This window comes from Astyanax mexicanus, chromosome 9 (assembly GCF_023375975.1).
Source record: "Astyanax mexicanus isolate ESR-SI-001 chromosome 9, AstMex3_surface, whole genome shotgun sequence".
Lineage (NCBI taxonomy): Eukaryota > Metazoa > Chordata > Actinopteri > Characiformes > Acestrorhamphidae > Astyanax > Astyanax mexicanus.
In genome coordinates, this window is record NC_064416.1 from 36,644,391 (window position 1) to 36,656,350 (window position 11,960).

Here is an 11,960-nt window from a genome sequence, read left to right on the forward strand (position 1 = left end):
TGCTCCCTGCAGGGGAGAGATGCTAATGGGTGGATAGCTACTTGCCTCGTCCTTCATAGAAAAACACAGGAGACAACCGGTGCAGGATAATAGAGACCATTTATTGCAAGTACCCCTCGCTGCAGAACCACAAGTCCAGGGGGTGGGGCTGGATCTGATCCAAGGGGTGGAGCCTGACCTCCTGACCACCCATATCTTCTTTTCATTGGTTTTAAGTCATCGCATTTCAATTCGTCGTTAAACTTAACACGTGTCGCTTACGTTTCCCGACCAGGACTTTAATCTTATCAAATAAATCCTGGAAAATGTTATTTGCTACGTAGCACATTTAAATCACACAATACAGATTTAAAAGAAGGAACATGTCTGTGATTACAAACATAATAAAATGCTGTACATTTCCTATATAAATATTAACTATTTCATTTTTTATCTTTAATAAAAAGGGCCTAAAGACAAAATAAAAAATAAATAATTAAAATAAAGGATGCCAATGAGTGTCTTATCTACCAGCTACCATGTTCATTTATTATTACAGATATTAATACACAATCAAAATGGCGAACAAAAAACAGAGTTCTATAAAAAGAGTGTAACGATGTATAATTTTCCAAAGAGCTTGGAAAAATGCCCAGTACACTGAGAGTATAGAATGAGGATGTTGTTACTGCCAGATTGTTATTTATATTTTTTCTTTCTCCTCTTCCCCGTTCGTGATTGTTTACTTGACTCCGAAAGGCGAGTGAGTAAAACCGGATGGGGAAGAGTCCGATCTGCTTCAGACCAATGAAAACACAACGTAGGAAGAGTTGGATCAGATCCAGCCCCACCCCCTGGACTTGTGGTTCTGCAGCGAGGGGTATCTCATTTATTGGGCTGGGGAGCACCCACAGTTCACCCATCATAATCCAGGATAACACAGTTGGTAGAACATTCAGGCTACAACCTGGCGCTAACCACCATGTGTCCATATCAGGTCATATCTCAGCTCTCTCCCCACATGTACGAGTGTTAACATTCTAGTGCACATGCGCCTCATATAAGGCACTTAAAGTGACCGTAACATTTCACTGTTACGAGATTGTCTATCAAATCAAATTCAAATCAAATTTATTTGTATAGCGCTTTTTACAACTGGTGTTGGCACAAAGCAGCCTTACAGAAACATGATCACAGGACAAAGAATCAGGCAAAAACATTAAACATAGAAAATACACAATACAGAACCCCCAGTGTCTATGTTCTTCATATGTGAGTAGTCCCAATATTTTGGCTCGTTTGTGTGCTTTTGCAGGAATAGTTTTCACAATAGTTCTCATAACATAAAAGGCCCTAGATATATTACTATACTGTAGACTGTAGAGATTGTCACATTTTCACACTCTTATAGAACGTGCACAAATCTTTTCAGATTTCTGCATTTGAAAGTCACACCTCCTTTCACTGTTGTCCTTCAGCGTAATCTTACCACAGAGAATTCATCCTTCCATATAAATAACAAATAACAAGTCCTTTTACATCCATTCAGATGAGGTGTCAGACCTAGCACACACTGAATAGTTGTCTGTAATAGGTAAATGGAGTTGCTTTTTACTCTTTTGAATGTGGTCATGGCCACAGTTAGTGTTTCAGGTGGTAATGCAACATGTAGCCTCCAAGGAGAGTCAGCATTTTCACAACTATCGAAGGATGGTGAAATTATAGTTGGTGGAATATTTTCCTTCCATGGCAGCTCTGAGATCCCAGACATGTCCTATATTGTCAAACCACCTCCTCTAAAATGCAAAAGGTAAGCAGCAAGATAAAGCATTGCCTTTCACACTTGATTTAAAAATGTATTATTTAAATGTAGTGCAACATATATATTTATACCCATCATTTATGATTTAATGTTGTTTGTACAGTCTTAATTTCAGAGCCTTCCAGTATTCACAGACATTGATATATGCAATAGAGGAGATCAACAACAGCTCCTCTTTACTGCCTGGTGTCTCTCTGGGCTACAGAATCTATGATAGCTGCAGCTCCACAGCAATTGGGGTTAGAATGGCCATGGCACTTGTTAATGGAAACGAGAACTCAGACTTGGATGAGCCCTGTTCAAAACCAGCCCAGGTGCAAGCCATAATCGGAGAGACATATTCATCAGTGTCAATGGCTATTGCAAGCACTATCGGACCTTTCAGCATTTCCATTGTAAGAAACTGAATTTTGTATTAGTTTGAAATGAAAGTATTTTGTTCATTTTAAAAAATACCTGGTGTTAAACCTAAATGCTAAGAAATGTATAACAAAAAACATGTTTATATAAATCTGTTTCAGATCAGCCACTATGCCACCTGTGAGTGTCTCAGTGACAAAAGGAAATATCCCTCATTTCTGCGCACTGTTCCCAGTGACTACCATCAGACAAAAGCACTGGCAGAGATGGTGAAGCACTTTGGCTGGACATGGGTGGGAGCAATCAGAAGAGATGATGATTATGGTAACAGTGGAATGGCTGCATTTACTGAAGCAGCCGAACAAATAGGCATATGCCTAGAATATTCCCTTCCATTCTTTAAAACTTACTCACAAGAAAAGGTGCTGAGGATTATTGAGCAGATTAAAAGCTCCACTTCTCGAGTAATAGTGGGATTTCTTGACAGCTGGGACTTAGAGAGTCTGCTGAATGTGTTTTATGAGCACAACATCACTGGATACCAGTGGGTGGGATCTGAGGCCTGGATCTCTGATCCAGTACTTGCTACAAAAGATAGGAATAACATACTACAAGGAGCAATTGGCCTAGCCATCCCTAAAACAACAGTAACAGGTCTGAAAGACTTCATTCTGGATATATATCCACTGAAATCTATTGGAAGTGGCATATTTACAGAACTCTGGGAGGCTTTGTTTCAGTGTACATTTACAAAACAGAATGAATCTGAAAATACATCAGTGTGCACAGGAGAAGAGAAACTGTCTAAAGTGGAAAACACATTTACTGACATGTCCCTGATGCCCATTTTCAGTAATGTGTATAAAGGAGTTTATGCTGTTGCTCATACACTACATGACCTTCTCGGCTGCACTCAAACATGCCCCACAAAGAAGCAGCCTGATCCTCTCACTGTAAGTTTACAGTCTGGTTCTGATTCTTTTTAAAATAACATTAACATTGAAACAATGTATATTTTTTCTTATTTTGTTAAGTTTCTAGAACATCTCAAAAAGGTGCATTTTAAAACCAAAGATGGAGAAGAAGTGTTTTTTGATGAAAATGGTGATCCTCCTGCAAAATATGAGATCATAAACTGGCATACAAATCAAGAACACCAGCATGAGTTTGTCACTGTTGGACTTTATGACTCCTCTTTTCCACCTTATGATCGATTAGCAGTAAACATGGACTCTATTGTGTGGGCTCAAAATAGCAAGCAGGTGAGCATGAAAAAGAATGTTGCCCCACAGTCAACACCACTGAACCAACATACCACATAATAGTTTTGTGTAAATTAATATTTCCTATTGTACGTTATTTTAGGTGCCGAGGTCAGTGTGCAGTGAGAGCTGTCCTCCAGGCACCAGGAAAGCTGTACAGAAAGGGAAGCCGATCTGCTGCTTTGACTGCATACCATGTGCAGAAGGAGAGATCAGTAATACTACAGGTACATTTATCAAATAAAGTAAAATAAGCAAACATTAAATACTGCCTTTGTTCCTCACCATAAAAAGTATTGCAGTTTTATCATTTTTGTACTTTCAATTCCATTTGTTTTAAGAGGAAAGAAGAAATTATGAAGTGAACAGAAAGTATATGCAATAATCCTTTTTTTTCTCTTTTGTTCACTGACAGATTCAATTAAATGTGACCAATGCAACCAAGACTACTGGTCAAATACACGCAGAGATGAATGTGTAAAAAAGGAAATTGAATTTCTGTCCTATGAAGAAACTATGGGAATTTTACTGACAGTGGTGTCTATTGCTGGTGCATTCATGACAGTATCAATTACAACCATTTTCTTTAGATATAAAAATACCCCAATAGTTAGAGCCAACAACTCAGAGCTGAGCTTTCTGCTGCTCTTCTCTCTGAAGCTGTGTTTCCTCTGTTCACTGACTTTCATCGGTCAGCCCTCTGAGTGGTCCTGTATGCTGCGTCACACAGCTTTTGGGATCACCTTCGTTCTCTGCATCTCCTGTGTTCTGGGGAAAACAATAGTGGTGTTAATGGCCTTCAGAGCTACACTTCCAGGCAGTAATGCTATGAAATGGTTTGGGCCTCCACAGCAAAGACTCAGTGTTCTTGCTTTCACTCTCATACAGGTCCTAATTTGCATCCTTTGGTTAACAATATCACCCCCTTTTCCTTTTAAAAATCTAAAACGTTACAAGGAAAGGATAATTTTAGAATGTCATATAGGATCAAATGTAGGTTTCTGGGCTGTGCTGGGTTATATAGGAATTTTAGCTCTTTTGTGTTTTGTTTTAGCTTTTCTGGCTCGGAAGCTTCCTGATAACTTTAATGAAGCCAAATTCATCACGTTCAGCATGCTCATATTCTGTGCAGTCTGGATCACATTTATCCCAGCTTATGTCAGCTCTCCTGGAAAATTCACTGTCGCTGTGGAGATATTTGCTATTTTGGCCTCAAGTTTTGGTTTACTTTTCTGTATATTTCTACCAAAATGTTACATAATCATATTGAAACCAGAGAAAAACACTAAAAAACAAATGATGGCAAAAGTGCCAGCTAAGTGAAATAATTGTCTTAAAAATAACTAATGTTGTCCTAGGCTTAAGATAAAAAAATGACTGAATGTTCGAAGCAATATAGAAATATTGTGTTTATTGTGTACTCTTGTTTTATTTTGTATTGTGTAAAGGTTTCTAATGGTAGGAGCATTGTTAATTGAATATCTTTGTTTTGCAAGAAATTCTCAAAGTATTTTTTAAATGCTCAAGCCAGCATTACTAACATGGCTGTGCTGTTTTGATGGCAGAATTGTCCAATCCCAAAGAATACCTAGTAAGCATAAATTATATGAACAAAAGTATGTGGACAGCTGCACACCATTTTTAACCTATAGGCATGAAATGACCAGGTGCTTGATACACTTGTGACGTTAGGAATTAAAAGAACTCGAGTTTATTGATTAAGATGTATGTTACAATACAGTCCATGTATATTGTATCTTTTTGTTTCTGTTGATGGGATGAACAGTAGTTTATCTATAGGCTAGGTTTACCTGGTAATGGGTTAATTATTAAACTAAATAATAAATAAAAGAAATTGGTGTATGTAGGTAGGTACAGGTCATTTGATTGTAAAGGTAAATATTATGTTTGTATACAGATGTTTCTAAAACAAATATAAACAATAAAGTCAACATTGTTGATTATGTATGAATTCATTTACAAGCAACACATCAAAAACACAATGTGTAATATATGTTAATTAATGTTATTAATATGGCACAGTGGCCTTTAGTTGCTTTGAAGTCACCTTGGCGTCCTTTGAGACCTCGCCAACTATTACACACCTTGCTCTCGTAGTGATCTTTGAGTCCAAACACTGTAGAGATAGTTTTGTAAACTTGTCCAGCTTTTGTTTGTGCCATGATACACTTTCACAAAAATCTGTTAGGGAGCAGACTTTGATAGATCCTTATTCTTTGAATAAAACACGGTGCCCATTCATGCCTGATTTTTCATCCTATTGATTGTAAATACCCAACTAATTTCACCTTAAAATTAACTGCTAATCCTAGAGAAAAACATACCTTTGGTTCTCACAAATATGTAATATTGCACACTTTCATCAGTAAGTAAATGACCAAATTTAATATGTTTGGCCAATTTGCTTAACAGCATTCTCTATGTATTTTAGAACTTGTGTGAAAATCTGATATTTTAGGACATATTTATGCATAAATACAGGAAATTCTAAAGGGGTTAAAATTTTAAGCACCACTGTAGTACTTAAAGTCAGCCTACACTGTTGAGACACAGCACCTGTTTATTATGTTTTGTCAACTGTCGGTTGCCAAACCAAGAAATGTAATTTTCAAGATCATGAAGGTGCCCAGTGGCACCCAGTATTGTAAGAAGCAAATTGTACTTTACCATTACCAAAATAAATGTTACACATACCTGCCAATCTGAAAACTCCATAATAAAATATAAACATCAGTTTAACAAATACTACTTAACATATGGCACCGGTTTCCTTATCAAGTTACTCCTTGTATTACAATCCCACTTTATATATAAGGGTTGTGGGATCCTACAGAGCATACTACAGAGAAGGTTCGTCTCAGTTTTTCCAGAGAACATCTTGATAATCCTAAAGACTTTTGGGAAAACACTCTGTGGGTTGACTAGACAAAAGTTTGAACTTGTTTGAAGTTTTGTCTTTCATTACAACAATAATGACAACAAGCTCTGCGAGCTCCACGCACGGATCGCTTTCCAGTGGGAGATTCGGGACTGCAGTGTGATCTGCCTCACAGAGACCTGATTATCCGCGGACATTCCCGATCACGCCATCGAACCCGCGGGGTTTTCTGTGCACCGCGCCGACAGATCCATAGAGCTCTCTGTAAAAAGCAAGGGAGGTGGTGTATGTTTCCTGATCAACAATGCTTGGTGTGATCGGAGGAATGTACCTTTCGTCGAGTCTTTCTGCTCGCCGAAGCTGGAATATCTGATTATTTCCTGCTGGCCGGTGTGGCTAACCCATGAGATTATGGGACTTTGTTTAGCGCCAGTGTACATACATCCGCACGCGGACTCGGAATTCACACTCGGGAAGCTACACGAGGCCATCAACAATCAGATGACCACGCGCGATACAGTCACCGCCTTCATAAGCAAGTGCGTGGATGACGTAGTGCCCTCCAGATCAGAAGCCCTGGTTAAACCGTGGCATCCGCTCCGCTCTCAGTGTACGCAGCGCCGCTTTCAGATCTGGGAATACGGAGGAGTACAAGCAAGCCAGCTACACTCTCCATAGGACCATAAAAGCGGCCAAACGTGGGTACAGAGAGAAAGTGGAAGCACAGTTCAACACAGCCAACACCTGGAGCTTATGGCAGGGTCTGAACATCATAACTGACTACAAGAGAAGCTCTCACACTCCGACCAGCACCAGCGCTGAGCTGCCGGACGAACTAAACCGCTTCTATGCTCGTTTCGAGGCATATCACGCTGAGCTCCCAGAGTGCGCCCTGCCCACCGCTGATCGCAAACCACCCTCCGTCTCCAAAGCTGAGTGTGCGCAGAGCCTTTCAGCGGGTAAATCCACGCAAGTCAGCTGGTCCGGACGGCATTCCTGGGAGAGTGATTAAAGCCTGCTATAGAGAACTGACAGGAGTCTACACAGACATTTAAAATACATCACTCCCTCTCTCTGTTGTACCAGCTTGCTTCAAACTGGCCACTATTGTGCCAGTTCCAAAGACTGCCCACACCACCTGTCTGAATGACTGACGACCTGTTGCCCTAACCTCCGTCATAAGCAAATGCTTTGAGAGGCTGGTTAGGGATATCATCTGTTCCTCACTGCCTGCCACCCTGGACCCACTACAGTTTGACTACAGGCGGAACAGATCCACTGATGATGCAATTGCCCTGACCTTGCACACTGCCCTCTCCCACCTGCACAAGAAGGACACATATGTGAGAATGCTGTTTGTGAACTACAGTTCAGCATTCAACACCATCATTCCCTCGAGGCCGAACGTCAAGCTCTGTAAACTTCCTGTCGGACCGACAGCAGGTGGTTAGGATGGGCAACATCACATCCTCCTCACTGACCCTCAACATCGGAGCCCCTCAGGGCTGTGTGCTCAGCCCGCTCCTGTGCTCCCTGTATACCCACGACTGCACAGCCAGACACAGCTCCAATGTCATCATCTAATTTGCTGACGACACAACTGTTGTTGGCCTACAGAGAGGAGGTTAACATCCTGGAAAACTGGTGCCAGGACCAGAACCTCTCTCTAAACGTCAGCAAGACAAAGGAGCTGATCGTGGACTTCAGGAAGCAGGAGCCCACTCGTCGATCTCCATCAACGGGACTGTGGTGGAGAGGGTCAGCAACTTCAAGTTTCTGGGTGTTCACATCAGCGAGGCTCTGACGTGGACAGAACACACCACACAGGTGGTGAAGAAGGAACAACAACGCCTGTACTTCCTCAGACGGCTGAGGAGGTTTGGTCTGAACCCCAGAATCGTCAGAACTTTCTACACCTGCACTGTGGAAAGCACTCTGACGGGCAGCATCACCACCTGGTGCGGGAACTGTACTCCTCTGGAGCGGAAATCCCTGCAGAGGGTTGTGCGTACAGCGCAGTACATCACAGGGGTTCAGCTCCCAAACCTTTTGGATTTATACACCAACCGCTGCCTGAGGAAATCCAAAAGCACACAATGTATCTCCTGTTTCTCTTTTATCTGGCTTGCGCTCATATTCTAATCCCATACATAATTCAGAAGTTTCTCAGTGTTGTCTGTCGTATTTTGTGGCAAGCGCTTTAAACAAGAACAAACGCCACGGACCACAAGGTGCCGCGCCCTGCCGCTGTTGTGCCGAATCCGACTCCCTGCTGAATCCGACTCCGCTTTGCAAACAGAATTGGCACAACACCACCCGCTGTACAACTCCGGGAGTGAAAACAGTGCCTATAAATAAATTAAAAAACGAAAATAAGGTTAGTTTTAGTTAGTTTTATAAACACACAATACAGTTCCAGTTAGTTACGTTTTTTCTTTTAATTATTAGATTCAGTTTTTTCACGTTCACTTTTCAGTTTCAGTTTATTTCGTTAGTTTTCGTAAACAATAATAATTGGTTACTTAGCAACATTGTGATTATCACACCAGAGCTTCATATAAAATAAAAATAGAATTAAAAAACAGATGCCTACATCTCAGACTATTTTCTGGAGTCTGATCCGACCCCGAGGAGCCAGAGGAATGTGGTGGAATGTGGCGAATTCGAGTCGGACCTCGGGTCAGGTCGGGTTCGGGCAGAGAATCTAAGCTCGAATAACCTGAATATGCTGCAATCCTTTCTGGTCAGCCCATTAAAATGCATTCCCTGTACGTAAGACTGGTTTATTAACATCTATATTTAGTTTAAAAGCTTTATTGAGGAGAGTAAACTGTGGATGGCCTGTATTTATTAGGCTCTTTGTCAGGATTGATGATAGTTACTTTCTTCCTCATGTTTGGCCCACTATAGCCATGTGTTAGGCTAATACATGTATTTTTGTTTGTTAAATGCAAAAATATCATTGTGTAAAACTGTAGTTGTTGAAAAATATATTTTCTTATTACTATTTTTTGTATTTTCAATTTCACAATGTCTGTACAATAAACTAATTTAACATCACTTTGTAATTGTGGGATTGTATGGTGGTGTTTAACTTGCTGGATGGCTGTATGGGTAGACCAGTAAGGCCTGTACAGAAGACTTTGAAGTGGCCTAGTCCTGACCTGAATCCTATAAGATGATGCGGCATGACCTTAAAAACGCAGTTCATATGTGAAAACCCACCAGTGTGGTTGAATTACAACAAATCTGTACAGAACATTGGTGCCAAAAGTCCTTCACAGCTCTATGAAAGACTCATTGCAAGTTACCCTAAAGCTTGATTGCAGTTGTTGCTGCTAAGGGTGGCCCAACCAGGACTTTTTCTGTGAGCAATTTATTTTGTCCTTTAATAATACAAACATCTATTTAAAAGCTGCATTTTGTGTTTACTTGTGTTGTCTTTGACTAATATTTAAATTACTTTGATGATCTGAAACATTTAAGAGTGATTAACATGCAAACAATTAAGAAATAATTTAATGAGAAAACTTGTCCCTTGTCAGGCCATGCTGCCTCTGACATCCTTTCCCCCACCTTACCATCTTTAATTCAGGTTTGACTGTGGCTCTCAGTTCTCTAGTTTGCTGTTGCTGGGAATGATTCCTGATTCTATGTAACCTGGGATGCATGCATCATCAGCAATTTATGATTATTTTGTTCACATTACATTTACTACAAAGTTTCTACCATTGTAGGCCTGCCATGTCCAACAGTTACTCCAGACCCCCACGTCTCTGCTGATTAAGCTGATTCCTCTTTTGTTGTCATCGTCTTCACATAGGCCTCATTTCAAACATTAAACCTGATATACTGTGGTGTCGGTGATGGGTGGGCACAAGGGATCATGGGAGTTCGCTCTTTTGGGGAGAAAACAGGTTTTTCTGTGTGTTTATGTAATGGTTTGTGTTCAAAGTTTTGTTAATGTGTTCCCCTGAATGTTCTTAGTTGTGTTTATGTGGTTATTGTTACTTTAGTGCACCATGATTATTTTGTTCATGTTTATTAAAGTGCTCACTGTCAAGTTATGTGTTTTACTGGGGCCAGACACATTGCGGCAGTGGGGCAGGTTCCGCTTCGGGTGGAATCTGGTGTAAAAGCTAGAATCCAGGTGCCCATGTAAGGGCAAATACAGACAGCAAGTTAACACTGGGATGAATCTTGCTGGTTTCCCTTCCTCATTCATGCTATAACACATTAAGTTTTGTATTGATTTGTTTGGATATTAATGGCATAATGTGGTTTTCATTGCTTCATAAATGTATATAAAAGAATCAGCACTGACATTATTGCTTGTATTTGTATTAAAACATACTATAAGATAAATACTAGAAACATCGTAAGCTTTGAAGCATATTTGTTTTTATAGTATAAAACACATTCACTTATATACACCCAAACTAGTCCTATGCCTTTTATTAGATACCCTTACAGTGGACATTTTATTTACTTTCTGGGTATATACTTTAAATTAACTGATGATGTAAATGTATTAGTAATCCCTTCTGCATTGAAAAATATTATCCAACCAGCAGAATTCAGAATCAAATCCAAGTACAAAATGAACAGTATCTCTCAATTGTTTTATTTTTTATTTTATTTTATACCAGTTTAAGACAAAGTAATCAGCATGCGATCTATTAGTTCATTTAGCTGGCACTTTCCCCATAAGTTGCTTTTTTGTGTTCTTCTCTGGTTTCAGTACAATTACATAACATTTTGGTAGAAAAATACAAAATAGTATACCAAAACTTGAAGCCAGAATGGCAAATATTTCCACAGCAACTGTGAACTTTCCAGGAGAGCTAAAATAAGCTGGGATAAAGGTGATCCAGACAGCACAGAATATGAGCATGCTGAATGTGATAAATTTGGCTTCATTAAAGTTATCAGGAAGCTTCCGAGCCAGAAAAGCTAAAGCAAAACACAAAAGAGCTAAAATTCCTATATAACCCAGCACAGCCCAGAAACCTACATTTGATCCTAAGTGACATTCTAGAATGATCTTTTCTTTGTAGTGTTTTAGATTTTTAAAAGGGAATGGAGGGGATATTGACAGCCAAAGCACACAAATTAGGACCTGTATGAGAGTGAAAGCAAGAACACTGAGTCTCTGCTGTGGAGGCCCGAACCACTTCATGACATTACTGCCTGGAAGTGTAGCTCTGAAGGCCATTAACACCACTATTGTTTTCCCCAGAACACAGGAGATGCAGAGGACAAAGATTATTCCAAAAGCTGTGTGACGCAGCATACAGGACCACTCAGAGGGCTGACCGATGAAAGTAAGTGAACAGAGGAAACACAGAGTCAGAGAGAAGAGCAGCAGAAAGCTCAGCTCTGAGTTGTTGGCTCTAACTATTGGTGTGTCTTTGTATTTAAAGAATATAATTGCTGTTGTTACTGTCATAAATGCACCAGTAATAGATACTACTGTCAGCAAAATGCCCATAGTTTCCTCGTAGGACAGGAATTCAATTTCCTTCTTTACACACTTATCCCTGCTTGGATTTGACCAGTAGTCTTGGTTGCATTGATCACATTCAATTGAATCTGTCAGAGAATAAAAAGAAACAGAAAAAAAAAATTAACTATAAAT

At 40.0% G+C, this 11,960-nt stretch overlaps 2 protein-coding genes and 1 long non-coding RNA gene across 5 annotated transcripts in view; 2 read left to right on the top strand and 1 right to left on the bottom strand.

Annotated features, from left to right (window-relative positions):
* Positions 1–11,960, top strand: part of LOC111191710 (uncharacterized) — a 121,200-nt gene that overhangs the window by 48,556 nt on the left and 60,684 nt on the right. Inside the window, exon 2 of one of the 2 annotated variants that reach the window (XR_007440768.1) lies at positions 11,587–11,646. The exons of the other annotated variant lie outside the window; for it this stretch is intronic. This is a non-coding gene — a long non-coding RNA (uncharacterized LOC111191710). The remainder of the gene's footprint in view (positions 1–11,586; positions 11,647–11,960) is intronic. 2 annotated transcript variants of the gene reach the window in all.
* The window catches only part of LOC107196883 (extracellular calcium-sensing receptor-like), a 35,005-nt gene that overhangs the window by 20,792 nt on the left and 2,253 nt on the right, over positions 1–11,960 (bottom strand). Inside the window, exon 6 of one of the 2 annotated variants that reach the window (XM_007231534.4) lies at positions 10,844–11,914. The exons of the other annotated variant lie outside the window; for it this stretch is intronic. Coding sequence (XP_007231596.1) covers positions 11,007–11,914 — 908 coding nt within the window. The 3' untranslated portion in view covers positions 10,844–11,006. Of the gene's footprint in view, positions 1–10,843; positions 11,915–11,960 lie in introns of those variants that run through there. 2 annotated transcript variants of the gene reach the window in all.
* On the top strand, positions 872–5,384 carry LOC111191708 (extracellular calcium-sensing receptor). The gene is made up of 6 exons (XM_022667322.2): positions 872–1,789; positions 1,905–2,196; positions 2,323–3,114; positions 3,196–3,423; positions 3,527–3,650; positions 3,839–5,384. The coding sequence occupies exons 1-6, from the start codon at positions 1,578–1,580 to the stop codon at positions 4,744–4,746; spliced, it is 2,556 nt and encodes an 851-aa protein (XP_022523043.2). The 5' UTR covers positions 872–1,577; the 3' UTR covers positions 4,747–5,384.

Coding starts and splice junctions, on each gene's coding strand:
- LOC111191708 (XM_022667322.2), top strand. CDS start 1,578: ATGGAGTTGCTTTTTACTCTTTTGAATGTGGTCATGGCCACAGTTAGT. Junction 3,115..3,195: donor AGCAGCCTGATCCTCTCACT/GTAAGTTTACAG, acceptor TATTTTGTTAAG/TTTCTAGAACATCTCAAAAA. Junction 3,424..3,526: donor GGGCTCAAAATAGCAAGCAG/GTGAGCATGAAA, acceptor ACGTTATTTTAG/GTGCCGAGGTCAGTGTGCAG.